This window comes from Muscardinus avellanarius (assembly GCF_963383645.1).
Source record: "Muscardinus avellanarius genome assembly, chromosome: 12".
In the NCBI taxonomy this organism is placed as follows: Eukaryota; Metazoa; Chordata; class Mammalia; order Rodentia; family Gliridae; genus Muscardinus; species Muscardinus avellanarius.
Window position 1 is genome coordinate 30,526,896 of NC_137798.1, and position 27,102 is coordinate 30,553,997.

The window sequence follows — 27,102 nt, forward strand, 5'->3', positions numbered from 1 at the left end:
CAGTACAGTTCTTCACTCAAGCTGGAGAGGATGTGGACGTGGGTGAGGAAGCAAACCACCCTCTAGGAAGGGATCACAGAGCAGAGTCACACACACGGTGGAGGCTGAGTCTTTATTGAGGTTCAGTGGGAAATAGTCGTCAAAGTCTGCATGCATGTCTCTGGGAGCCTCCCTGGGCTCAGGCTGGGGCCAGGGGTCCCCGTGGAACCCAGAGAGAGAGCGCTGGTGTGGGGACTCTCCTCAGGCTGGCAAGGGTCCTCAGCTAATAGTTCTTTAAGACTTTGTCAATCCAGTGCAGATAGGAGGAGATGCGAGTGAAGACTGCAGGAGGCTTTGCATCTCCTCGCCCATAAGACACAATACCGTGGGCCACCCCAGCGCACAGAAGGGGGCCCCCAGAATCTCCCTGTGGGTGAGGAAAGCAGACTGTTAGCAGAGACCCTTCCCATTATACTCTCCTCAGCTTGGTTTAGTCAGACTCCAGCTAGCCTCAAGCTACTGAGTCTGTTCAGGAGTCTTGGCTCTCATGAAGCCCTCAGTTAGGGGTCTAGTGCTGCGTCCTCTCTCCAGGTAAGGCTCCAGGCCCTGCCCCGTTTCATTTCTCCTTTGGAGCCTCAGGGAGCAGACTGGATGGAAGGCTTAGAGGTGGAACTTAGGACCCAGAAGGAGGATTCCCGTTCTGAGTGCTAGGAACCCACCAACATGGACATCAAGTCACCATGCTGAGTTACTTTCCAACCTGCTCCCACCCAAGGGTGCTGTGGCCCTGTGCAGGGAGGAAGTGTAGGCATGTACTAACCTTGTATGCCGACCTTGTCTTCCTGGGATTGCCCACACAGACTTGCAGGTTACGATCATAAAATGGAAAATGGCGGCAGGACTCGCTCTTCATGATTCTCAGCTTCACCTCTCTCAGAGCATCCGAGGCTGGCTTGGCCACTCCTGTTCTCCCCCAGCCAGCTGTCCGGCACATTCTCCCAGGTCGAATAAAAGCAGACTGGACAGGCAGGGGGACTGTCCCCACAGCATGGGTCAGAGTGGCTCTCCTCTGCAGCTGTGGGGGGAGGGAGAGGAGATGGACTGCCAGCCCTGTGGAGGGCGGGCCCTGTGGGCAGGGCTCCCTGGGGCAGGGCCCAGACTTTCTCCCCAGCAGGGCTTTGATGACATGGAGCAGGAGGGTGGCCCCCGAGGAAGTAGGTTGAAGAGCGAGAATGAGAAGGGTCCAGGCAGGAGAAGGGCTAAGGGAAGGGGAATTGAAAAGGGAAGAAAGGCGATGGCACCTTCAGTAACATGATGTCATTGAGACCAGCAGAAGAGTTGTAATTTGGGTGAGCAATTTGTTTTACGACTTTCAGCTTCTGCCATGTGGATTCTTCCCGTGTTATGTCATGAGCTCCAAGGGTGACAGTAATTTTCCTGTGGAGGGGGAAAAGAGAGGCAGTGAAATGTGCCTATCTCCTGAGAAGGGCCCATTCTGATCAAAGGGACACTAGATCCTTCTCTTTCCAAGTGTGGTGCCACTCAAGGGACTCAGGGTTCACATGGAAGCCAGGCATGGTGGCGCATGCCTGTAATCTTAGTACCTGAGAATCTGAGACAGGAGGATGACATGACTGAAGCCAGCCTAAACAATTTATCAAGACCCTGTTTCAAAACAAATAGGGCTGGGGTGTAGCTTGGAGGTAGAATGTCCCCTGAGTTCAGTCCTTAGTATGGAATGAGGAGAAGGAGGGAGAGGAAGAGGAGGATGCAGAGAAAAGAAGCAGTAGCTCACATGGGACAGAGTCCCTCCCAGGGATCACAGCCTTTTCAGGAAGGGCAGGGTTCCCGCAGACACAGGACCCAGAGGGCTCTGCAGGTGAGAGGGCCAGTGTTGGCTCTGCCCAGCCCAGGCTGCCTTGTGTAAAGCGCTGCCTCTGAAGATGGAGATGACAAGCAGAGCTGCCCAAGCCCTCCCAACACACATGGCCGGCCACCCAGAGGTGAGCAGGGCAGAGGACCTCTCCTCAGGCAGCCTCACAGCTGTATCAAATTTTGCTTTCTTTATTTCCTCACACCACGACAGAATAAGTCAAAAGTGTCTTACCTTCCTTTACAGTGAGCGGCCGTCATCACAAATTGTTGACTTATGAGAAACCCGCCGCAGGTGGCTGCAAAACCCCAGGGGGTGATGATTTCCAGGTGAGCCATGTAGGGGCGGGAGTGTGGCTTGGACTCAGTGCCACTGATGATCTCCTCTGGAACAGAGAAACCCCGGGCCCTGCTTGCAGGCTTACAGAGCCTGCCCACAGAGAACTGGGCAAGAAAGATGGGCTTAAAGCTGAGGGTCTGCCCCGGAGCCTCATCCTCATCTGGTAGCTCAGCCCCTCCGCATGCCTTCTTTTTTTCTTTCTCTGTTTCTATCCCAGTCCAGCCTGTGAATCATCATCTTACTTTTTTAGAACACTTTTCAGGATGATCTGTCTTGTACCTGAGCTGTCATTTCATATAGACATTTCTTCATGTCCTTACTCTGACCTCCTCAATACAAGGGTAAGGTTGGAGAAGGGCCATGAACCAGAATTGTAGGTATTTTGAGGAAAGGAGGTGAAAGGGAATCAGTTTTCTGATTTTGAAGTAACTGCCATGAACTCCAGGAAAGAGGATGACCCCTCCAGGCAGAGATTTCCCCTGGAACACTTGCAAAGGGACCCTGTATCCTCCTGTTAGGTTATTTTCTGGCCCAGGACAACAAATCTGGGATGAGAGCTGAAGACCCAGAGGACAGGGAAGGGCAGGCAAGACTCACCTGCTCCAGCTGCACCAGGTGAGACAATGACCAAAAAGAGGAGCAGGGCCTGTGTTTTTCCAGCAAAGCTGCCCATGATCAGCTTTGTGTGTTCTCCTCTCCCTGGCCCCTGCTTTTATAGCCCCAGAAGTAGAATACATGGGGGGGGGGCTGGAAACCACAGAACCGCCTCGTCCAGTTTTGTTTTTTACTCTGGGCTGGTTTCCTTCCTTATCAGGATATAACACACACACACACACACACACACACACACACACACACACACACGAATGAAATTTTCATGGCTCCATTCTCTTCTCTACTGTTGTTGAAGCTGTGGTCAGATCTAAAGAGTTCTGACTCTTGGGATGAGGCATGGACCTTCCTCTTTCAAAGCCACTCTCCAAAGACACAGTAATACATAAAATAAATGGAAGCCAGGCGTGGTGGTGCACGCTTGTAATCCCAGCATTTGGGAGGCTGAGACAGAAGGATCATGGTTCAAGGACAGCCTTAGCTACTTAGTGAGGTCCTTTGCAAGTCAGTGAGACCCTGTTTCAAAATAAAGAATAAAAAATAGGGCTGTTCATGTAGCTTGGAGGTAGAATGCCCCTGGATTCCATCCCCAGAACCTCAAACAACAACAACAACAACAACAACAACAACAACAACAACAACAACATAAATGGAGAAGAATCTAGAAGAGAAACCATCAAAGTTTTTCTGCAAAGGTTACTCTCAGCTTTGAGGGCCATACTGACTTTCTGGCAACTCTTCACCTTTGCTGTTGTCACACAAAAACAGTCATAGGTCTCCTGTGAACAACTGGGTGTGGCCGGGTGCTGAGGGCTGCTCAATCGGAATGGCCATGAGTCCACTCAGGATCGATTTATCTCAGAAAAGATGGGCAAGGATACAGGTGCCGTTCTGCAGCCACTAATCTGCAGCGATTCTTTCCCCTCTATGAAATAAATTTCTTTAAGCTCCTATTCACAGCGCTTTGGGAAAGAATCTGACATGGACAAAAGCTTCTTGAGCTAGTGACACTTTATTACAAGAACCCAGAAAATTTATATCCTTCACCAGTGAGATTAGTAGTAATTAAAAGGAGGGGAGTGCAATCACTGCAAAACAATAGTGAAGGACATGTAAACAAAGGTAAAAAAACTAGTCCGGCATTCAAGAGATTAGCTCCAAGAGATTAGCTTGGATCTTCTCCAGATCTTGCAGACAGGCAGTTCCAAAGGGCAACTTCCAGAAGAAATGGGCACGCCCAGGGCTTGGAGAATAGGCCTCTCATGGAATCTTCTTTAACTTTTTTGGAACTTTCCATCTTTAGGGCTTAGTCCATATGGCAGGCATGGGGAGATGTGGCGATCCAGGTGGATGTGATGGAATTCTCCCAGGTGTCGTCCGCCTTGCCTTCTAAAATCTGAAAGCTTAAGCAAACTCACAACACAGTTTGGCAAGTAACCACCAAAAAATAACATGAAGTTTCTAGATTTAGTTGTCAGATGTACTTCTCTAGCTGCTGAACACTTTTCCTCAAACGATAGGCTTATTAGAAGCCTATTCCTCTTTTAATAATCCATTTTCATACCACAATCCTTCTGCAACCTGCTTTTAATTTTTCTAATTCCTTTCTTTCCCATTTGGGACAATCTTATGATAAGCTCTTCTTCATACAAAAATCCTTTCTTATTCTCACCATATTTCTTTTCTTTCACACTTACACATTTATTATATCTGTCCTTTGTTCTGACATATTCATTTCTTAGCCACGTGGTGCCTCCCTGTCTCGGGCAGCACTCATACTGGGTGTAAAGGTCAAGAATCTTCCTAGCCTTCAGCTCTATTTTATTGGGTAGTATTAGTTGCTCATAAACTAGGTTGCTTTGATGTTACACCCAATGTTTGTCTTCTCTGTATCTAGGCAGGATCACAAAGAGAGGGGTAAACAGAGGCACCAGGTTGTCTCCCTCTTAGGGCTTTTGTTGTAAGTTAATGATTAGAATGAAGGTCAGAGATAGAGGGGAAGTCTGCATTTTGTAATTACTGTTACTGGAATGCTGCCACTGCATCTAAATTCCAACTAGATTTTATTACCATTTGAACAAGGCCGAGGATGTTTAGAGGCTTAGACAAATTACCAGAAAGTTTATTTTCCACGGACTCAGTTTCTCTCACAGTCCTGATCTTATATCACCGGAGCAATTTGTGTGGAAAGTTAAAAGAATCATTACTAAAAGAATAATAGTTATGAAAGAATATCTAAGAGTGGGGGAGTACTTTGGCCAGAGATGACTCTCTCTCAGGGCTTTTTCACTCATGTTGAGGACCAGCCGATTAACTGCATGGGAGACCATCACAGATGCTGAGAAGCAGCAAGTGGTCTCGGCAGCCGGGCTTCAGTGAATCTTCATTTACAAAAAGAGGTGGAAGCCTGATATGACCTGCAGGCCATTGTTTATGCTGGCAAAAGTGGAAGATCAGCCCATCTTTGTATCCAAATAAAGAATTAGAAAAATAGGGATGTGAGGGTGATCTGGCTGTGACATCTGTCACCACATTGGTTGCCAGGGTTGATTCGGCTGATCTGGCTGGCTAGGTGGGTGTCCCCTTCCTCCCTCACCGTTTCCTGTGCGTCCTCCCAAAGCTGCATGCTCGGTTGACGAGGACGACCTTCTCCAAATAGAGGAGCACCAGTCTTCAGTCAAGGGCATATGAGTAGCTACGCTCTCCTGCTAGAACCTCCAAACAAACTCTCAAGGCCAATTTGTAGGAGAACATAGGGTAGTCAAGCTTCCAAGACTCCAGACACATCCACATGAGGCGTTGCATGTGGCACCTTCTTTAAAAAATATTGGGGACCTGGGTGTGGTGGCGCATGCTTGTAATCCCTGCGCTTGGAAGGTGGGGACAGAAGGATCGCGCAGGTTCGAAGCCACCCACACTGTCTTAAGAGACTCTGTTTCCAAATAAAAAAGTATAAAAATATGTCTGGGAGCATAGCCTGGAGGTAGAAGGGCTTCCAGGAACCCTAGGAGCACCAAAAGAAAAAAAAAATATTGGGGAAAAAGGAAAAACAAAAAGAATAAAATGTAGCAGCGAGGGTAGGAAGGAAGAGGGAAAATTTATTGAATATTCACAAAGTTTTTGGCACTGACAGGGGCATTATCACTTAATCTTAATAACATGCATATTTCAGTTAATTTGTGTGTGTGTGTGTGTGGTACTGGAGATGGAACCCAGGGGCAATCTATCTCTGAGCTACACCCCCAGCCCTATTTTTTATTCTTTGTTTTGTTTTTATTTTTATTTTTGGTGATACTGGGGTTTCTGGAAGCCCTTCTACCTCCGGGCTACACTCCCAGACCTATTTTATATTTTTTTAAATTTGGAAACAGGGTCTCTTAAGCCAGCGTGGCTGGCTTCGAACCTGTGCAATCCTCCTGTCTCAGCCTCCCAAGCACGGGGATTACAAGCGTGCATCACCATGCCCAGCTTTTTATTCTTTATTTTGAAACAGGGTTTCACTGAGTTGCAAAGGACCTCACTAAGTAGCTGAGGCTGTCTGCAAACCATGACCCTCCTGTCTCAGCCTCCCAAATGCTGGGATTATAAGCGTGCGCCACCATGCCCGGCTCTCACTGAATCTTTTTTTATTTGTGGTAGTGGGGGTGGAACCCAGGGGCTTTTCTACCTCCGGGCTATACTCCCAGACCTATTTTATATTTTTATTTGGATACAGGATCTCACTAATTTGCAGAGGGCCTCACTAAGTAGCTGAGGCTGGCTTCGAACCTGTGCGATCCTCCTGTCTCAGCCTCCTAAGTGCTGGTATTACAAGCGTGCACCACCACGCCTGGCTCTCACTTAATCTTAATAACATACCTTTTGGGTATTACTATACACAATTATGAAACACTTAGTGGAAGCTCAGAATGTTACAAAGCAGCAAGATTCAAAATTTAATTTGTCAGGTTCTGAACCTCATAAATTTTCCATTCCACTAATCTTTTTATTGTTGTTGTTGTTTCAATACTGGGGATTGAACCTGGTACCAGATAAGCATTCTATCACTGAGCTACACCTTCAGCCCCTTAAAAATTCTTTTTTAGAAAATTTTGAGACAAGGTCTTGCTAAGTTGCCCAGGCTGGCCTTAAACTTGTGATTCTCCTGCCTCAGTCTCCCAAGTAGCTGGGATTATAGGAGTGAACCACTGTACCTTGCTCCTTGTAGGCTTCTTTAGAGAGGCTAACACATGCAGGTAAGAGGAAGGCAATGAGCTTGACCCTGATGGCTCCATCCGCATTGGCGTTTCCCATGATTGTACATCTTCCTTAGTGATTATGGGATGCAGTGAACATTCCCTCTCCAGAAGTTCCTTATTATTTCTATAAATTTTATATTGAAACTAAAGCTGACTACTGGACACCTTGCTTGTTTCATGTATAAAGACAGCCTCCCCCAATGAGACCTTCTATTTTCAAGGATAGGGAATGGGTAATTTGTTTTTTCTATAGTTTGTAGTTTTATTTTATTTAGTCTTACTCAAAAGTCTTTTTTTTTTTTGCTTCTGATCTTCATTGTAGATGAGCTTTTAGTCTTTGGACTTCTGGGCTCCTTCCTTTATGCCTGAATATCTCTCTCTTCCTTAAATTGTGTCTCTGTTAGTGAGTGACAGTGAACAAGGTAACCCGGGAAATAAAAGACGGGGAGGCCCCTTCTATGTTGGTGGGAGTGCTCCTGCAGGGTGAGATCCTGGGGAGAGTTCCTTGTTTTGCTTTCCCACTTGGGTTGCCAGCTCACTGTACATCTGGGGACCGTTGTCTTTGAATGTTCCCTGCTTTGTATCATCTCTTTTCATTCTATTCATGGAGTGTTCATGCTAGGGACTTCTCAACTACCTCTTGTCCATAGATCTGTCTGAAGACTCTTCCTTTAGGGATGCTTCTCTTATACATCTTGTGATGCTGTCTGTCCCTTTATCATCTCTCAACCTTTGGCCAGGCCAGCAACTGACGGTTCCCCACAACCTAGAATCCTGTATCAGTGGCGATCGTCTCACATCTAGGGTCTGTTGGAGGAGGTCTGTAGGGCACCAGCTGTGCTTTTCATGTGCCTGCACGGAACTCATGATTTGTGGTTGCTGCCAGGATGAGCTGAGTGTGACACTGTGGGAGGAGTCAGAGGACCCAGCCTCAGGGCACCTCCTGTGCTCTCCCCTTCTGCAATTTCAATTAGAGCGAGTTTTGGACTTTTCCGTTAACCCCTCCCACCCAGTATTTGAAGACAATGGCTTCTCTGATAATGATTCTTCTCCTTATTCTGGGATTTCCTTTTGTCTTAACACAACCATCCAGAAAATCTTTTCTAGTTTGTTTTGAACATTTTGTTGATCTATTGATGCTGCCATGGTGGAATGTTCTAGGCACCAAGATCTCTTGTGAAGGATCAATACTTTTAAAGGGAATGACATAGGAGAAGAGATAAGTGGATTTGCCAAAACAAATATCACAATGAAAGGTAAAGATCACATTGATACGGCCATGTACCTGGGAGCTAACCGGATGAAGTACATGACTAGGAGCTCTGGAATAAGACTACACTGGAATCCTGGCAGCACTCCTACTACCTTTTTGACTTTGAACAAGTTTCTACATTACTGTTAGTGCCTCCCTCTCCCATCTGTTATATAAGACACTTTTTTGGGGGGGAGCTAGAGTATTAGGCATAGTAAATACCCCAAGTGTATTATTATATTATTCACCCCATGATCACTAACCTCTTCTAGGACTTATTGGACTACGTTGTCTTCCTTTATTTTTTACCAGGAGTCAAAGGAGCCAAGGGGAAAAAAAACACCTCATGGCACTTGTCCCAATCCTATTAGGACATCTGAGTAATCAGAGGACCCTCCATTCTGCTCCCAGCCCTTGTTCTATGGAGCAGCTTTTCTGTGCTCTTCCCAGCCCTGTGAGAGAAATACTCTGATACCTGAGTATATATGCTTAGGGAATTGAAGGCTGCGGTAGTTAGTACAACCTCAGTTTGTGTTTTGGAATTGCATGTGCCACTACTTTGCATATTCCTTCAGGTGCCCCACTCCCTTTATTTTATGACCTTTTTTATGTGGTCTGGATTCCTTCATAGTCACATGACACACAATTAACACCATCTTCCCGAGACTGGAACTTCTATTCCTTTTCCTTTGCTATCATACAAGATCGTTCAATGACCATGTTTGTGTTGGCTGGACTATCACTTCTCCATTTCTCCCAGACTGTGGGTTTCAGAATCAAATGCCATTCATTCCCTCCTGCACATGATCTATCAGTCAAAAAGTAGCTTGATAAACACTAGTGTCCCTGGAGATACAAATGCAAGCCCCTAATTACAGTACAACTAGCACCATACTGCAATGGAGAGATGTGTGATATGCAGGATGAAAAGAGAAGCTCTTGGGGGTCTGTCCTGGCAAGGGGGCAACAGCTTCATTTGAGCCGAGATCTGAATGGTTTAGATTTCATCACTGGTAATAATGGCTTATGCAAAGACGGTGTTTGGAGACACTTCAAGTCTTCAGTATTAAGATTAATGGAAGAAGGGCAGGAATACTGGATGATGAGGCTACATAGAGCTTGCTTAGGAAAAGCTTGTCTGCTACAAAAGTGCAGTGCATTGTGACAGCCTGGGAGGAAATGGCTAATGGCAAAAATTCAAACACACTTCAAGAACTGAACCTGGAAGTGCAAGATGAGCAGAAATGCGGGGACATCTGGGGCTACAACTCCATCCAGCTGTGTGTGGGGAACCCTATGGACAAGAAGGCTACAGATAGGGTCAGGACACATCTCCCCTTTTAGGCTTTTTTTCTACCGACTCTTTGCTTTCCTCCCCAAGAGCCTGGCTTTTCAGAAGGGAAGGGGTGATTGGTCACTGTAATGGTTTGGATTTGGGGTGCTCCTCAGTCTTCACAGAAATAGGGTTGGCAATGTTGGAAGTGGGGCTTGGTTGTGATCTCACCAGTGGAAAATCCATCGTAATAGATTTGTCTGGGCAGTGGCCCAGGCCAGTAGGCTATAGTTGGAGAAGGTGGGTCCCTGGGGCTGTAGCCTTGGGGATTATATATGGTTCCTCCTCCTGTCTTTCTCCCTTGCTTCTGGTCTCCATGATGTGAGAACAAAGCCTGCACTGGTACCTCCCTTTCTCCAGTTCCTGCCACCATGCCCTGAGATCCATGATCCCTCGCCTCACCAGACCATGAGCTAATAAATCTTCCTTCCTCTGAGTTACGTGGTCAGTTTTTTTAGATTATAGCTGTTAAAATGCTAGCCAGGTGTGATGGCGCACTTTTGTAATCCCTGAGCTTGGGAGGCGGAGACAGGAGGATCGCACAGGTTTGAAGCCAGTCTCGTTGGCTTAGGAGACCCTGTTTCCAAATAAAAATATAAAAAATAAGTCTGGGAGTGTAGCCCGGAGGTAGAAGGGTTTCCAGGAACCCCAGTACCACCAAAATAAATAAATAAATAAATAAATAAATAAATAAATAAATAAATACGTGCTGGCTAATACAGTCACTATTTGCCTTGGCCCTGAGTGGGGAGGGAGGTGAGCAGGCTTTGTGATCCACCACAACCTCTACCTGGCCATTCTCTACCCCTGTCAACCCAGTGAGACCTTGTTTTCAAATAAGAAATAAAATAAGGCTGGGGGTATAACATTAAGGCATTAAGGTGGAATGTCTCTGGGTTCCATTCCCAGTACCACCAAAAAAAAAAAAAAAAAAAAAAAAGTGAGAATGAGAGCGAGATAGCCTGCCTGGGCACTCTGGAAGCATTCCTGCGGCCAGACACCAGGCCTCTAGCCTGGGGGCAGTAACTTCCGTCCTTCAGTGCTGCCGGGTAAGCCAAGAAGAACAGGAGAGGCAGCATCTTCTCCCAGTCTGATTGAAACGGGGGTTTCTTGAGAGAAAACCCGGCGAGTTCTTGTCTACGGTGAGCAAAGAATGACACCCGCAGACCTCAGGAAGGGGAGTAAAAGGTTTATTGGAAGCAGCAGGGAATGGGGCAAGGGTGGCTGAACACCCGCAAAGGGGCTGGAACTCTGGGTCTAGCAGCTGCCTTCAGGACAATACTTGAGAGTAGCCCAAGCCGAATTGCCTTCAGGTGCAGGCTGCTTTCTTCCAGAGTCCACGCGATCTGCCAGAAGGGAATAGAGGAAAGTGGCCGAACACCCCATAGGGGCGGTCGGAACTCCGGGGTCCAGTAGCTGCCTTCAGGGTCACTACCCGAGTGTCGCCCGAGCCAAGTGCCCATCAGTTGCAAACTACTTTCTCCCAGAGTCCACGCGATCTGCCAGAAAAGAGGTGCAGGTCACCCCTAGGGGCCTGGCCAGCCATGATGTCCAGCAGAGGCCTTCAGGTCACTACTCGAGAGTCGCCTGAGCCACGTGCCCTCAGATGCACTCTGCCTTCTCTCAGGGCCAACACGACCTGACCTGCGAGAGAGAGAACAGCTCCCCAAAAGGGGAGGGGGTCCAGAGCGGGAAAGTCCCCCTTTTGCCATCTGACTGGCCAATGCCTGACCGCTTGCAAGTTTGCTTTTGGTTAGGGTGACTTTTGGGATGCCAAGGAGAATTTGCATAGGGCATTTGCAAGTCCTTTGAAGGGTCTCCTTTCAGGAATGCCAGACTTGCTCAGTGGGTTTGTTGATTAGGAAACTCAGGATGGCTTTGTGAAGCTCTGATCCTTCTTATCTCTGAGCCTTTGAAATTTCAGGCATTTGTCGCCCCTCAGGAAACTCAGGAAATTAACTTTTTTCTACCAAGGCCTTTTCCTTATCTGCCTATTTCCTTCTACCTCCTCATGATCAGGTCTAAAGTGGCAATTGCTTGCTCCTTCCAGCTTTTTAATCCCTGAGGTGAAGTGATGAGGTCAGACTCAGTGACCACTAATTTCCTCCTGACTTGTAGTGATCCTCCAGAAACAGCCTTCACCATCTGCCTTCCCTTCCCCTCAGAAAGGCGTGTGGCTCATGTGTTGCAAGACCCATAATTCTAGGCCATTTCTGGTGAGCGTGGCCACCACCGCCTGGTGGAGTACTGGGCTCTCAGAAGGGTGAGACCACCGGGGTGGGTGTGCTGATGTTAAGCAGATGTAGGGTCCTTTCTCCTTTGGTCAGATTCTGTTCAATTGATCACCAGATAGAGCAGCAATCTGTAATTCAATTTCCTAGATTAGTGTCCTCCATCCAAACCTACCCTTGTTGTGGAGCTTAGTTTTTTCAAGAGCCCAATAATTTTTAAAAAATTTATCAATGCCAAGCACTGGTCTCTTTTAAGACACCCTAGCCAAAAGCTAGTGCTGCAGCTATTTCTTTTTTTCTTTTTTTTTTTTTAAATTTATTTTTATTGGTACATTATAATCATATATCACATTGGAATACAAGACTTGAGAGGATATACAAGCACACATCATCCAATTAGCCCTCATCCAGTCCCTATCCCATTCCTTCCCCCTCCCTCAATCCCATGCTTGTTTGGTGATTAACTTTGATACATATGTTTATGTACCTCTTGCTTTTTAAAGAGGCTCCATCCTCCCCTTTTCCATACCCTCTGATTGGTCACCTTAATTGCTTCACTATAGGGCCCTTTCTATAGCTCGACCTCTTCCTGGTGCCCCTTTCCTTCTAGTTATTGCTGATTAGGGGAAGCATCTGGTTTTTATTTTCTGCGATATTTCTCTGTGCATGCCATGTTGCAAGTACCGATCCTACTCTTGACGGCCCCAGTAGTGGCCTGGCTACCTGGTGGACTGATCCAGACCTTGCTGGCTCAAGCAGTGGCCTTGCCTCATGGGAGGCCCTGATTCTGGTCTCGCTGGCCCTGACACCAGCCTAATCCCTCGGCTGGCTCCAATCCTGGCCTCGGCGGCCCCACCACCGGCCTAGCCTTAAGGAAGGCTCCGATCCCGGCCTTGGAGACCTCAGTAGCAGCCTTGCCTCACGGAAAGCTCCAATGTCATCCACTGGCCCCGGCACTGGCCTAACCCCTCGGCAGGCTCCGATCACGGCCTTGGAGGCCCCAGCTCCGGCCTTGCCTCACAGCAGGCTCCTATCCCAGCCTCGCTGGCCTCGGCACCGGCCTAACCCCTCAGCAGGCTCCAATCCTGGCCTCAGAGGCCCCAGCACCGGCCTTGCCTCATGGCAGGCTGCAATGCTGGCCGCTGGCCCCGGCTCTGGCCTAACCCCTCAGCAGGCTCTGATCCTGGCCTTGGAGGTCCCAGCACCATCCTTGCCTTACAGCAGGCTCCGATGCCGGCCATTGGCCCTGGCCCCGGCCTAACCCCTTGGCAGGCTCCGATCCCAGCCTTGGAGGCCCCAGCACCGGCCTTGCCTCACGGCAGGTTCCAATTCCGGCCTTGCTGGCCCCGGCACCGGCCTATCCCCTCGGCAGGCTCTGATCCCGGCCTTGCTGGCCTCAGCACTGGCCTAACCCTTTGGCAGGCTCCAATCCCGGCCTCGGAGGCCTCAGTAGCGGCCTTGCTTCATGACAGGATCTGATGCCAGCTGCTGGCCCTGGCACCAGCCTAACCCCTCGGCAGGTTCTGATCCTGGCCTCCTGGCCCCGGCACTGGCCTAACCCCTCAGAAGGTTCCGATCCCGGCCTCAGAGGCCCCAGCACAAGCCTTGCCTCACGGTAGGCTCCAATCCCGGCCTTGCTGGCCCCAGCACCGGCCTAACCCCTTGGCAGGTTCCGATCCTGGCCTCGGAGGCCCCAGTAGCAGCCTTGCCTCACGGCAGGCTCCGATGCTGGCTGTTGGCCCTGGCACCAGTCTAACCCCTCGGCAGGCTCCGATCCCGGCCTCAGAGGCCCCAGCACCAGCATTGCCTCACGGCAGGCTCCAATCCCAGCCTCCTGGTCCTGGCACCAGCCTAACCCCTCGGCAGGCTCCGATCCCAGCCTCGAAGACCCCAGCACCAGCCTTGCCTCATGGCAGGCTCCGATTCTGGCTTGCTGGCCCCGGCATCAGCCTAACCCTTCGGCAGGCTCCAATCCTGGCCTCGGAGGCTCCAGCACCAGCCTCACCCCTCGGCAGGCTCCAATCTGAGCACCCTCTTCGCCCAGCCATTTGTCCCATGTTCTTGAGGGTGCGTGGTGGTAGCATTCTGCCTCTTGGGGTATTACTTCAAAGGTTCCAGGTGTAATGTATCAGATCTCTGCCTCCCCTGAGTACTGGCCACTGCCATTGCCACTGCCTCCACCATTTCAAATCTTTCCCAAGCTCTTTTTCCACTCTGAATGTTGTCCAGTATTCCTAAGCATGCGTGACGGTAGCATTTGACATTTGGTGTAATTTCTCCAAAAAAATAAGGTTGGTAGGATCCGATTTCTGCTTCTCCTGAATACAAGTCTCCACCACCATTGCGGAGACCACTTTCAACACCACCTTTCTCCTAGGTCTCCGCTAAACTCTCTCCTTACAGGTGATGTCCAAGATTCTTAACAATGTAGATAAGAAGCAGTCCTCCTTCGCGAGAAATTTTTTCCAAAAGTTCCAGTTCATTTGGATAAGTTCTGTCTCATCTCCAGTACCCTGGCATCTGCCACGGCCTTCTTGACCCCTCTCTGATATTTTTCTTTTTTCTTTTTCTTTTCCTTTTTTTTAAAATAAGAGAAGACAGTATGTGTGGTTTGAAGAGGTTGTGGGCTCAGGCACTCAGTAGCACTGTGACCCGTGCCTGGTTTCCCCAGGAGTCCAGCTTGCTCCACACGACTCTACCTGGGGCCCAGAGTCCTGCAGCCTGGGCCCCAGCTCTTCCAGGGGTCTGACATGCCCCGCCTGACCCCCGTCCGGGGCCCAGGGCCTTGCGACCAGGCCCCGGTTTCTCCAGGGGTCTGCCATGATCCGCGTGATCCTGCCCGGGCTCTGGGCCCCGGCTCTTCCGGGGTCCGCCGGGGTCCGGCATGCCCCGCCTGACCCCCGCGCGGGACCCAGGGTCTTATGCCCAGGCCCTGATTTCTCCAGGGGTCTGGCGTGCTCCGTGGGGTCCGGCCCGGGGCCCAGAGTCCTGTGACCCGGGCTCCGGCTCTTCCGGGGTCTGGCGTGCCCTGCCTGACCCCCGCCTGGGACCCAGGGTCTTACGACCGGGCCCAGTTTCTCCAGGTCTGGCATGCTCCCCAGACATTTCTTGATCAATTTGAACACCAGCAAACTGTGAGGGTGAGTGAGGAGTGAGGGTGGGTGAGGAGTGGGGTGTTGATAAGGAAATTAGAGATAAGGAAATTCTGGAACAAGAGAGCTTCACAGGAGGGATATAACAGGCAACTGTGTTTGAGCACCTTGTATGGCCTCAGGTCGTTCTGACAAAATCAATGTTCTTCTCAATCTCTTGATATTTCAAAGGTTTGAAACACCTCAGTTTCAGCTGGGGACAGTAAGGAGAGACCAAGAGAAGAAACAGGTTTGCTACTCATTCTGAGTTTCTCCTGTCATCTTGTCCTACCTGCCTGCAGAACTGTTCTCCCAGCTTCCTTCCTCTGGTGAGGAGTCAGCCACGGCTTCCTCTGCAGGTCCCTGTACCCAGGTGTTCAGACACTGTCAGCTTTTTTTGTGTGTGTGGTACTGGGGATGGAACCCAGGGACCTTCTACCCCTGAGCTACACCCCAGTCTCATTTTTTTTATTATTTATTTTGAAACAGAGTCTCACTAAGTTGCAAAGAGCCTCACTAAGTAGCTGAGGCTGGTTGCGAACCCAGATGCTCCTGTCTCAGCCTCCCAAGTATTGGAATTATAAGCGTGTGCTACCACGCCTGGCCACCACTGTCAGCTTTGGGATGTAGTATTTCAAAGGATGTTTCTACAGAGACTATAGTCAGCCTGACATTTTAGATTATTTTTCTTGATTCTTTTATAATTCAACATAGAGTCAAGAAGACTTCTGAAATCTTATGTGAAGCCAGGCATAGCACGTCTGCTGTGCTTGTACTGTGGGGTCAATCATTACACCAAAGTTAGAATATGTAAAGTATGCTCCCATTCTTGTTCTCTGCCCCAGACCTGATTGTTTTTTTTAATTTTAAAGAATCTCTTGTAATTTAAAAAGAACTAAGATGATGAAATAAGATGTTATCTGGAGGAAGTAGGCAGCAACCACCCTTGCACAGGGAAGGCATTGCTGGGCTTCTTTTTCCTTTTGAGCATAAATGACCAAGGAGAAGAGGCCCCACATCTGGCCTTGGTATTGTAGTATTTGGTACTGTAGTATTCTTGCCTTGGTAACTTTACTAATTTTCCTTCATCCCCCTTCCACCACACTTTGCAAATCATAAGTATATTCAGCAATGTTGGGTAATTATTAAATAACATATTTTGTTACTTAATAGCAAAATATGGCATGTTGGGTTACTAAGCATCTGCTAAAGTAAAATTTATGAAGTTTTCTGAGCATAGAAAATCAAAGATGATAGATTATAACACTTCCCCTACAGCAGCTGTTTATCATTCGAGCACATCCTGTCACATAGAACTGTGTTTTCACAGTTTCTGCAGCTGATTTTTTTTTGTATCTTTGATAGTGCTATCACATTTTTCTGATAAATAATTTTCCTTTGAGTTATTGTGACAGTCTCTGGGCTGGGCTTCCAGCCTACATGTGACTCAGGAACCCATTTTCCCAGGGTTTGCTGAGGACCAGTTAACAATGGCAGACAGCTGTGTTCGTGTGTCCCCCTTCTGTCTTGGTGGACCCACACTGGGCTGATTATAACTCTGCTGCTCTGACCAAGGGCAGGAGCTTCTGTGTCTGAGCTCAGCCATTGTGTAGGGAGAGAAGTTTGGCTGCTTTTGTGACATGTTTACTAACAAATTTATAATTGCCTTAGGACTTTGTGAACAGAAAGAAGCAAAATAATCAGAGCGCAGACACGTGTGGGATACTATATGCAATATATGTGTAAAGGGAGTTCCAGAAGGTGAGGACAGAGGAACCAGAAATGAATTTGAAAAAAATAATGGATGGGTATTTATCAAATTTGATGGAAAAGAATCAGTATGTGTACCCATGAATCCCAGTCATTTCTAAGTAGGATAAATTCAGAAAAATGGACAAGATTTCCCCATGCCTCTTCCCTCACGCTTGAACTCACCTTCTCCTCTCCAGCCCAGCCCCTGTTCAGACAGCTGCTCTGGGCCAGTCTCAGGGCCAGTTCAGCATCATGTTTATGGGGAGAAAGTTGGAATTAAGGTCCTGTGAGGGTGTGCGTGATACTCACCAGATGTGGGGCCTCTTCTTCTTGGTCATTTATGCTCAAAAGGAAAAAGAAGCCCAGCAATGCCTCCCCTGGGCAAGGGTGGTTGCTGCCTACTTCCTCCAGATAACATCTTATTTCATCATCTTAGTTCTTTTTATAAGAGATTCTTTAAAATTAAAAAAAGAAATTGTGACAAAATACCTGAAACATAAAAATTACCATTTTAACTGTTTATGTGTGTAGTTCAGTGACGATAACTACATTCATATTGTTGTACAACTGTCTCCACCACCCTTTGTAGACATCATCCTAAATTGAAATTCTGCACCACTGTAGCAACAATATATTTCCACCATCCACCCCACCCCTAACCCTGGCAAACATCATGCTATGTTGTCTCCATGGATTTGCAAGAGATTGTTACATAAATACAAGACTCTCCAACATGGTCATACTTTATATCTCATACCTGGTCATGACCTCCTTTATCAATCAGCGCCTCCTGGGCAGTGAGAAAACTTCTCACACACTCAGGACGGAGGTGACACAGAGATGAAAGTGGAGAGGGCAGAGGCCGAGCTGGGGCGGGGCTGGGTGATCACACGCAGCCCTCGGTCCTCAGTCCCTAGAATGACTCTACGAGGAGGCAGTTTTTTCCTACATTCCCTTGAGCATTTTCTGATGGAAGAGTGAGGCCCAGGTCCTTGTACTTTTGGGTATTTTTGGAAGATAAAGAGATAAGAAACAAATTTCTTCATCTGGATGGGAAATGAATGCCCTCAGAGTCAACTGAGAGAGGGTTGAGGCCTGTTGAGACAGCTCCCGTTCTTGTTTCTAAGGAAAGGAGGGCTCTAGTTAAGGGTGATTACTACCGTGTGGTGTTTCTCCTCTGTCTTTCCTATAAAACTCACTATCCTGAGTACAATGGTGTCTGCAGTGGATAGATCTCTGGCATCACTTCCAGAAACCAAGCCCCCAACCCTAAATGTCTCCTGGCATGCTCACTAGGTCAGAGGATTGGATTTCTCCTCCCACTGGTCTATTTTTTTTTTTTTTTTTTTGGTACTGGGGATGGAACCCAGGGACATTCTAACTCTGAGCTACACCCCCAGCCCTATTTTTTATTCTTTATTTTGAAACAGGGTCTCACTGAGTTGCAGAGGGCCTCACTAAGTACCTGAGGCTGGCCGTGAACCACGATCCTCCTGTCTCAGCCTCCCGAATGCTGGGATTACAAGCGTGAGCCACTGCACCCAGCTCCGGTCTGTTTTTTTGTTGTTTTTTTTTTTTCATGGCCTGACAGGCTAGCTCAGCTGGAGGCTGTGGCTAGGAAGTCCCAGTTTTGGCCTATAAGGTGAATTCCCCAAAGAGAGGATCGTGGGAGATGAATGGACTCTTAACCACCTGAAGACAGTGTATGTAGAACAGAGTTTTCCCTGGGAGGAGGGTAGACTGTCACTGAAAGAACAGTAAGAAAGATAGTTGTCCCAAACTAAGGGCTGTTAGGTTTCCGGGTGCAGATTTCTTCTCCTGGTTCCAGAGCTGGGACATAAGAAGTAAAAGGACAAGAAAAGAGAGTAAATATTTACTGATAACATCTGCAAAACAGATAGTTTGTAATAAACTTGATGTATACCATATCCTTTCATCTCAAGAATCTGTTGGAGATGCCTTACTCCAGGGGTGAAAAACGAATCCTCCTGGAAGTTAAGTTTAGGGGAAGTTTGTCCAGGGGAAGGCAGCTGACTGGAAGACTCTGCTCCTCCATCTCTCAAGATGTAAATGGTGCCGGGCGTGGTGGCGCACGCTTGTAATCCCCGCGCTTGGGAGGCGGAGACAGGAGGATCGCACAGGTTCGAAGCCAGCCTCTCTGGCTTAAGAGACCCTGTTTCCAAATAAAAATATAAAAGTAGGTCTGGGAGTATAGCCCAGAGGTTAGAAGAGCTTCCAGGAACCCCAGTACCACCACCAAAAAAAAAAAAAAAAAAAAAAAAAAAAAGAGAGAGAGATAAATGGTTGCCAGGTGTGGTGGCACATGCTTGTAACTCCAGCATTTGGAAGGCTGAGACTGGAGGATTGCAGTTCAGGGACAGCCGCATCTATTTAGCGAGGCCCTTACCAACTCAGTGAGACCCTGTTTCAAAATAAAGAATAAAATATAGGGCTGGGATGAAGCTCAGAGGTACAATGCTCCTGGGTTCCATCCGTGGTACTGCCAATATATCTATGTGTGTGTGTGTGTGTGTGTGTGTGTGTGTGTGTGTGTGTGTGTATAAAATTAAAATTGCTGAGCATGGTGGAGCACACCTGTAACCCCAGTAGTTGGGATTCTGAGACTGGAGAAGACTTAGCAACAACTTAGTGGGACCCTGTTTAAAAATAAAAAAAATAGTGAGACCCTGTTTCAAAATAAAAAATAAAAAGGGCTGGGGGTGTAACTCAGAGGTAGAATGCCCCTGGGTTCAATCCCCACTACCACAAACACACAAAACAAAATAAAATATAGATAGTTGTGAGCATGAGTGTGTGGTAGTGCACCCTGGGGTGGTGCTGGACCCTGGAGATACAACAGTAAGAAGGACAAATACCGACGAACCCAGTGTTGGGGTGACATCCATCTACACTCTGCAGATCCCTGGGCTTTGCTCTCCTACTCTTCTGTAACTACAATTGGGGTGAAATCAACAGAAAGGTAAGGCTATACAATTCAAACATAAATACTACAATTTCCATTTTTTTTTTTTTTTGGTGGTACTGGGGTTCTCGGAAACCCTTCTTCCTCCGGGCTACACTCCTAGACACCTATTTTTTTATGTTTATATTTGGAAACAGGGTCTCTTAAGCCAGCAAGACCGGCTTCGAACTGCACGCTCCTCCTGTCTCTGCCTCCCAAGCGCGGGGATTACAAGCGTGCGCCACCACGCCCGGCTCCATTTTTAAAAATAAATCACACAATACTCTGCTGGCGTCATTCCACATGACCAAGGAAAATACACTTGAGTTCACGAAAAGCTTATCAAGCTCAAATGTCCTCCAGCTCAAATCATGGAGTGCCCTGGAGGAAGAGGAGAGGGAAGAGTTTAAGACCACACCCCACCACAAAAACACAGGTTTTAAATATGTGGAATAAGCTCTGTAACCCCAGTACTTGGGAGGCTGAGACAAGAGGATTCGTGAGCAGCCTCAGCCACTTAGTGAGGCCTTCTGAAACTTAGTAAGCCCTTGTTTCAAAATAAAGAACAAAAAATAGGGTCGGGAGTATAGCTCAGAGGTAGAATGCCCCTGGGTTCAGTCCCCAAGACCAAACAACAAACAAACAAACAAACAAACAAACAAACAAACAAATATGTGGCATGTCTGAAATTATTTCCTGGAGAAAAATAGTCATATGTTAAAAAAAAAAGGAAAAGTATGAGACTAACATGGTCTCATATGCCGGTAATCCCAGTATTTGGGAAACTGAGAGAGATTTGCAGGTTCAAGACCAGCCTTGGCAAGTTAGGCTTTCTATATCTTAATAAAACCCTGTTTCAAAAATTAAAAAATACAATAGGGCTAGGGATGCAGCTCAGAGGTAGAATGCCCCTGGGTTCAATCCACAATATTAAAGGGGGAAAAAAGCATAATGATATACAGTGTTCTTCTCCTTTAAGACAGGTTCCAGAAAGGAGACTGCCCCTCATAGTCATTTGTTGGGATCTGTAGGGAGAGAGAGGAGGAGGAGGAGGAGGAGGAGGAGGGGGAGGAGGAGGAAGAGGAGGGGGAGGAGAAGGGGAAGGGGGGAGGGGGAAGAGAAGGAAGAGGAGAAGGAGGAGGGGGGAGGGGAGGAGAAGAAGGAGGGGGGAGGGGGAGGAGAAGGAGGAGGGGGGAGGGGAGGGGAGGAAGAGGAGGGGGAGGGAAGGAAGAGGAGGGGGAGGGGAGGGAGAGGAGGAGGAGGAAGAGGAATCGAGGGGGAGGAGGAGAAGGAGGAGGGGGGAGGGGGAGGAGAAGGAGCAGGAGGGGGAAGTGATTGATCACAGGGTGAAGCGCCTGGGAGCAGGTGGCCTCAGAAGACTGGGCGGGGAGGGGGCTCAGGGGGGCAGGGCAGAGCTGAGCTTCAGAGCTCAGGGAAACTTCTCTAAAGGCAATAAAGCTTTCAACAGTGCATGCAGGCAGCCAAATGCTACCTAAGCATTTCCCCTCAGAGGAAGATTACTCTGGAGCACAGCCCCGCCCATGTCAGAGTCAGGGCCTGGTGAGGCGGTGAGGGGAGTGTGTAAGTCCTGGGCTTGTGCCTGAATGTGGGCTTGTGTACGGGGTGGGCTGCCGGAGGATTTGGAGAAGCAAGGGGAATGAGTAGGTATCGAGTGCCTTTGGAAGTCTGCAGAAACCTTCCCTGTGGGGCAGCCACAGGCAAGAAGCTGCCTTGGAAGTGTTTACTGGGGAAAAAAGGTGTAAATTGAAGCTGGGCATGGTGGTGCACATTTGTTATCCCAGTACTAGGGAGGCTGAGACAGGAGGACTGCAGGGTCAAGGCTAGCCTCAGCAATTTAGCAAGGCCCTCTGCAACTTAGCGAAACCCTGTTTCAAAGTAAAGAATAATATAGGGCTGGGGGTATAGCTCAGAAGTGGAAAGCCCCTGGATTCAATCTCCAGTACACTGCCCCCCACAACACACACAAGAAAGGTGTCAAATAAGATATTTCTGCCCTTGGTTTTCTGCAGGATGGAGTCTGAGACCAGGCAGTGCTCTGGGGGTCTAGGTAACTGTCACAGAGATAAAGACTGATGGGGGATATGCTCTCCCCTCCTCCCCTTCCACCAGCAAGTGTTCTTCCCATTTGCCAATGCAAACATTTAATAATGAGACTGTCATCCCCCAGAACATGTAAGTAATAGGTAATTCCTATGGGCAGGCAGTTAGCAAACACAGAAAGACTGAGGATTGTTAAAGATGTATTGTTTTTTTTTTTTTTTTGGTGGTACTGGGGTTCCTGGAAGCCCTTCTTCCTCCGGGCTACACTCCCAGACCTATTTTTATATTTTTGAAACAGGGTCTCTTACGCCAGCATGGCTGGCTTCAAACCTGCGCAATCCTCCTGTCTCCGCCTCCCAAGCGCGGGGATTACAAGCGTGCGCCACCACGCCCGGCAAGATGTATTGTTGATTAAAGTTTTGTTGACAAATGGATTACATTGACTATTAGACAAATGGATTTCTGATAAGAGTTACAGATAAAATAATGACAAAATTCACCGAAGCAGTTCTGTATGTAACCAGTTGGATTTTTTTTTTTTTTTTTTTTTTTTTTGTGGTACTGGGGTTCCTGGAAGCCCTTCTACCTCCGGGCTACACTCCCAGACCTATTTTTACATTTTTATTTGGAAACAGGGTCTCCTAAGCCAGCGCACGCGGCTCTCTTCGAACCTATGTGATCCTCCTGTCTCTGCCTCCCAAGCGCGGGGATTACAAGTGTGTGCCACCACGCCCGGCTTAAACCAGTTGGATTTGATAAAATATCTGTTCAGTGATTATTCCACTTAAGATTATAGAAACTGCAAAAGTTCAGATGGTAAATGTCACTCTGCAAGGGGTAATTAATATTTTGATGTACCTAGGAAAACCTCCCAGCTAATTCTGCACAGTTACTTTAAAAGGTCTAAAGCTTGGTTTTAAATTGTATGATTAGTTTAATCTTTTATTTGAATATAATATTAATTTAAGCAGTCATGAGCTAATGTTTAGGGAAAATGAATTGTTATTTTAGTCAATGTTTTATGTGGAATTTGTATAACTTCATAGTATCAAAAATGTGAAGCAGACAGACCTTCATGACACTGAAAAATGTCAGTGTTGACTTGCAGTACAGTGGGTTAGTATGGTACAAGAGCTACGGTTGTCAGCTGGCTACTACGAATTGTGCTCCTGTGAACATGAGTGTTTGTTTAAATATGTGCATCTTTTTGTTTCTTATCTCTTCTAGTACTTGTATAGTTAAATTTTTTTGCATTAGATTTCTGAGCCACTTGAGGTTTGTTTTGGAGTATGATATGAGGAGTGGACCCAGTTTTATCTCTCTTTTCAAACCTAAATAGCTAGTAATTCTAATACCATTTATTAAAAGCGTATTGTTTTCTATTTATTTGAGATACTGCCTCTACCATACACTAAATTGAGCCTTTAACAGAATTTCATTTCTTTCCCTTTGTTCTGTCTTAATTGTGCAATTATGGCATACTGCTTGAACCTGGGCATAGCTCAATATGGAGAAGGGGGTTCACCCACAGGTTGAGACCTGTAAATGTCCTTCTAATGCTCTCCAAGCTGGTAGGGGAAGGTGAGATAAAGGAGAGAGGGGAATGCATGGCTAAATGGAGGAAGAAACTCATCCTGATACCCAGGGTCTAGGGGGCAAGTCACTTACCCTGGGGAAAGACCTCATTTCCTAGAGGAGCTCAGCTCCATTCCGGCACACATTTATTGTATACTTAATGTAGACTGAATGTTTTTGTCAGACCAATATTTAAACGTTGAGACCTAATGTAATGGTGTTTGGAGTAGGGCTCTTAGGAGGTAGTTAGGTCATAAGGGCAGAGCCCTAGTGAATGGAATGACTACTCTTATAAAAGATACCCCACAGGACTCCCTTGCCCTTTCTGCACCTCAAGAAGATGACTGTCCATGAACCAGGACAAATGTCGCCCTCACCAGACACTGAGTCTGCCGGAGCCTTGATCATGGACTTCTCAACCTCTCAAATTGTGAGAAATAATTTTTCTTGCTGGATGCAGTGGTGCACACCTATAATCCTAGTACTTGGGAAGTTGGACAGGAGGACTACAGGTTCAAGGCCAGCTGCAGCAATTTAGCAAGACTCTCAGCAACTTAGTGAGACCCTGTTTCAAAATAAAAAATAAGCCGGGCATGGTGGTGCAAGCTTGTAATCTCTGCGCTTGGGAGGCTGAGATCACACAGGTTCAAAGCCAGCCTCAGCTACTTAGTGAGGCTCTCAGCAATTTAGTGTGACCCTGTTTCCAAATGAAATATAAAATAGGTCTGGGAGTATAGCTCAGAGGTAGAAAGCCTCTGGGTTCCACCCCCAGTACCACACACACACACACACACACACACACACACACACACACACACACACAAGGCTCAGGGGTATAGCTCAGAGTTTCAATCCCTTGTTAAAAAAAAGTTTTTTTCAAAGCCACCCAATATGTGGTATTTTGTCATAGCAGTTCACACAGACTAAGACAGTACAAAATGATGTTTAATGAACAAATATTTACACTCTAGATGTGACATTTGTTTAGGCTCTGGCAATTCCCAGGAGCTGTACTAAGCCCCAGAGAAAAGGAATCAGTCATAGGGGATCTCAGTCTGATCCTGTGGTTTGAAGAGCTCCATTGTCCTGTTGATCCAGGACAGGAAGCTTGCGATTCTGGTGAAGACAGCTGGAGGAGTCCCCCTTCTGTCGCCATAGGAGACGATGCCCTGGGCCCTGTTATTACATACCAGAGGGCCTCCGGAGTCCCCCTGCGGGCAGAGAGGGAAAGGGCACTGAGCCGGGCCTCCCTGCTCTCTACACCAAAGCCCTGGCTCCCAGAGAAGGCCAGGGCGGGTGGGCTCCTGCAGTTGCTGTGTGTGAGATGGGGTGTGGGGAGCAGGAGTAAAGACTCTGGATCTTTCAGCCTCTGGGATTCAGCCTCCCACTATGGTTACTACCTGCAGCTCAGTCTGAATCAAGGTGCCTCCTTTTCCCCCTTTGTACAGCTTATGGGTCTTCCACCCACTCCTCCAGAGACTGGATTGATGAAATAATTACCCCTCCCCGATGGTCTGGCCCCCAGGCTGAAGCTGTAGGGCTGGAGTCTGTTCCTGTGGCCCCAGTTCTGCCCAGGCCCCTTGGTCCCAGGGACTATGGTAGATGTCCATGCACCTACCCTGAAGGCGTTCTTCCTCTCCTCAGGGTTTCCCACGCAGATCTCAGACTGGCTGGTGTAGGTTCTGAAGCGAAGGCTGCAAGCCTGGCCCTCCTGCACTCTCAGCGCCACCTCCTGGAGTCTGTTGGCGCTCCTGTCCCGGTTGACCAGGCCCCAGCCAGCCACGGAGCACAGGGTCCCTGGCTGCAGCCTCTCCTCATCCTGAGGCAGGGCCACCGGACTCACCATTTCATTGGTCCTGACTCTGTTCCTCAGCTGCGGGGAAGAGTGGGGGGCATTTCTGCTGACTGCCTGGACAGTGCTCACTCCATTCCCCCACCACCACCCCGGGACCCTGTCCTGGCTTCCTCTCCTGTGGTCTCAGGGAACAGTGATGCTACTGAACCCAGAGGGAAGCGGCTAGGCTGGAGAACCAGGCACGACTCGCAGTACCTGCAGCAACATGATGTCATTCTGGATGATCAGTGGGTTGTAGTCGGGGTGCGGGATGGCTCTGAGCACAGTGATGTGCTGTTGGGTCCGTTCCTGCCTTAGGATGTTGTGGGCTCCCAGGGTGACGTTGATAAGGCTGTGAAGGAAAAGCCCGGGAGCAGCAAGGTATGAGCAGCAGGGTCTACGGGCCAGCCACTGTGCAGCGTGGACAGGGCAAGACTGTACGTAGCCGGAGTGAGTGGGGGGACGGGAGGGCCCTGGCGCAGAGCCCTGCCCTGTGTCTCAGCAGCCCAGAGCTGGGGCTGGAAATGGTGACCTGAAGCTTTGCTCCTCCAGATTAAATTGAGAAATCCTCTGGGTTTGTGCCGAGCCCCAGTGAGCGCTGTCCATCTCCTCCAGTTCATTTTGATTATGATTTTTGTTTCTCATTTACACTGGCTGGTTACCTTCCCCCTGCCTTGTCCTACCTGGTCTCTGCTTCACGCTTCCATTGGCTCCTCCCTGGGACTCTTCTGGCCAGTGCCTCTGGCTCCCTGGGGAGCTCCCGAGCTCTCACCTGCCCCAGCAATGAGCTGCCGTCATCACAAAGTCTTCTCGAACCAGGAAGCCCCCGCACGAGTGCCGACCCTCTGGACTCTGGACCTGAAGATACGCCATGTAGGGGCGGGAATGGGGCCTGGCCTCCTGGCCTCCAATGATCTTCCCTGGAAGGGAGCATTCCATACTTACCCCTGTGTGGAGAGCCTGCAGTGCGCCCACCAGGTTGGTGGCTTTAGAAAGGCTGGAGGGTGGGGAGGCCAGGAGAGGTGACGCATGGCAGGGAGGGGCTGTTGGTAAGGACTGGGTCTGTGGGGCTCCAGGCCCTGGAGGAGGGCTCCCCTGGGGGCCCTGCTGGAATCCCTGCTGGCTTGAAGAAAGACCCATTTCCACGCCGGGCTCAGCTTGCTCTTCCTCCGCCACAGGGAAGAACAAGGCTTGCTCCAGACTAGACCAGCATGGAGGAAAGATGCTCTGCTGTGAGCAGGGGCGCTCCTTGAGGTTCCCTGGTGCTTTGTTCCTCAGGGAGCTTCCCAGCTCATGGGCAGCATTTAAGAACGGAGGCATGAGCACCCTCACCTCCTGGGCTTTGCCACATGGGCCGCAGAATGAACTCACACAGAGCTTATTTATATAGTACTTTCTATGTGCCGAGGCCACCTCTAAGGCTCTTCTGTACTTTAACTACTTTAACTTTCAAAGCAACTCTGTGAGGTCGGTATTAATATTATTCCCATTTTCTAGACAAGAAAACCGAGGAAATATGAATAACTTGCTCAATGATAGAGGATTAGGATGTGCCAAGGCGGTGTGGCTCCAGAGTCTACAGGATGGGCTGAGGCCTCTGAGGTCAGGAGGGGTCACTCACCTGCCTCAGCTCCAGGCAGTAGGATTAAGGACAGCAGAAGCAGAAGCCCCTGCATCCTGCCTGGAAGCCGTCCCGTCGTCCTTGGCGCTGGTGCCTCCTCCTGCCAGACTTTTAGTCCCCGAGAGAGGAAGGAAGGGGTGGGAGGGGGCTTGAGAATCCACTGTCCCATTCTCCTGGGGGTGTGATAGGTTTCATCACCAGGGCTCCACAGGGGGTTTGACCACCAACTGCCAGTGATCTGGGTGGGGAGGGAGAAATCCAAGCCAAGGTCATGACTTCCAAGTGCTGAGTCAGTGCTGACAGCTGAGA

The 27,102-nt window shown here is 48.5% G+C and overlaps 1 protein-coding gene across 1 annotated transcript; it reads right to left on the bottom strand.

Annotated features, from left to right (window-relative positions):
- Positions 1-262: 262 nt before the first annotated feature.
- On the bottom strand, positions 263-26,848 carry LOC308270976 (uncharacterized protein; the record flags this gene model as incomplete). The annotated part of the gene is made up of 11 exons (XM_080707113.1): positions 263-406; positions 800-1,054; positions 1,281-1,416; positions 2,087-2,237; positions 6,997-7,110; positions 21,224-21,432; positions 24,416-24,549; positions 24,957-25,211; positions 25,389-25,524; positions 25,945-26,092; positions 26,794-26,848. 11 exons carry the CDS (start codon positions 26,846-26,848, stop codon positions 263-265), a joined length of 1,737 nt encoding a protein of 578 aa, XP_080563239.1.
- Positions 26,849-27,102: the final 254 nt, after the last annotated feature.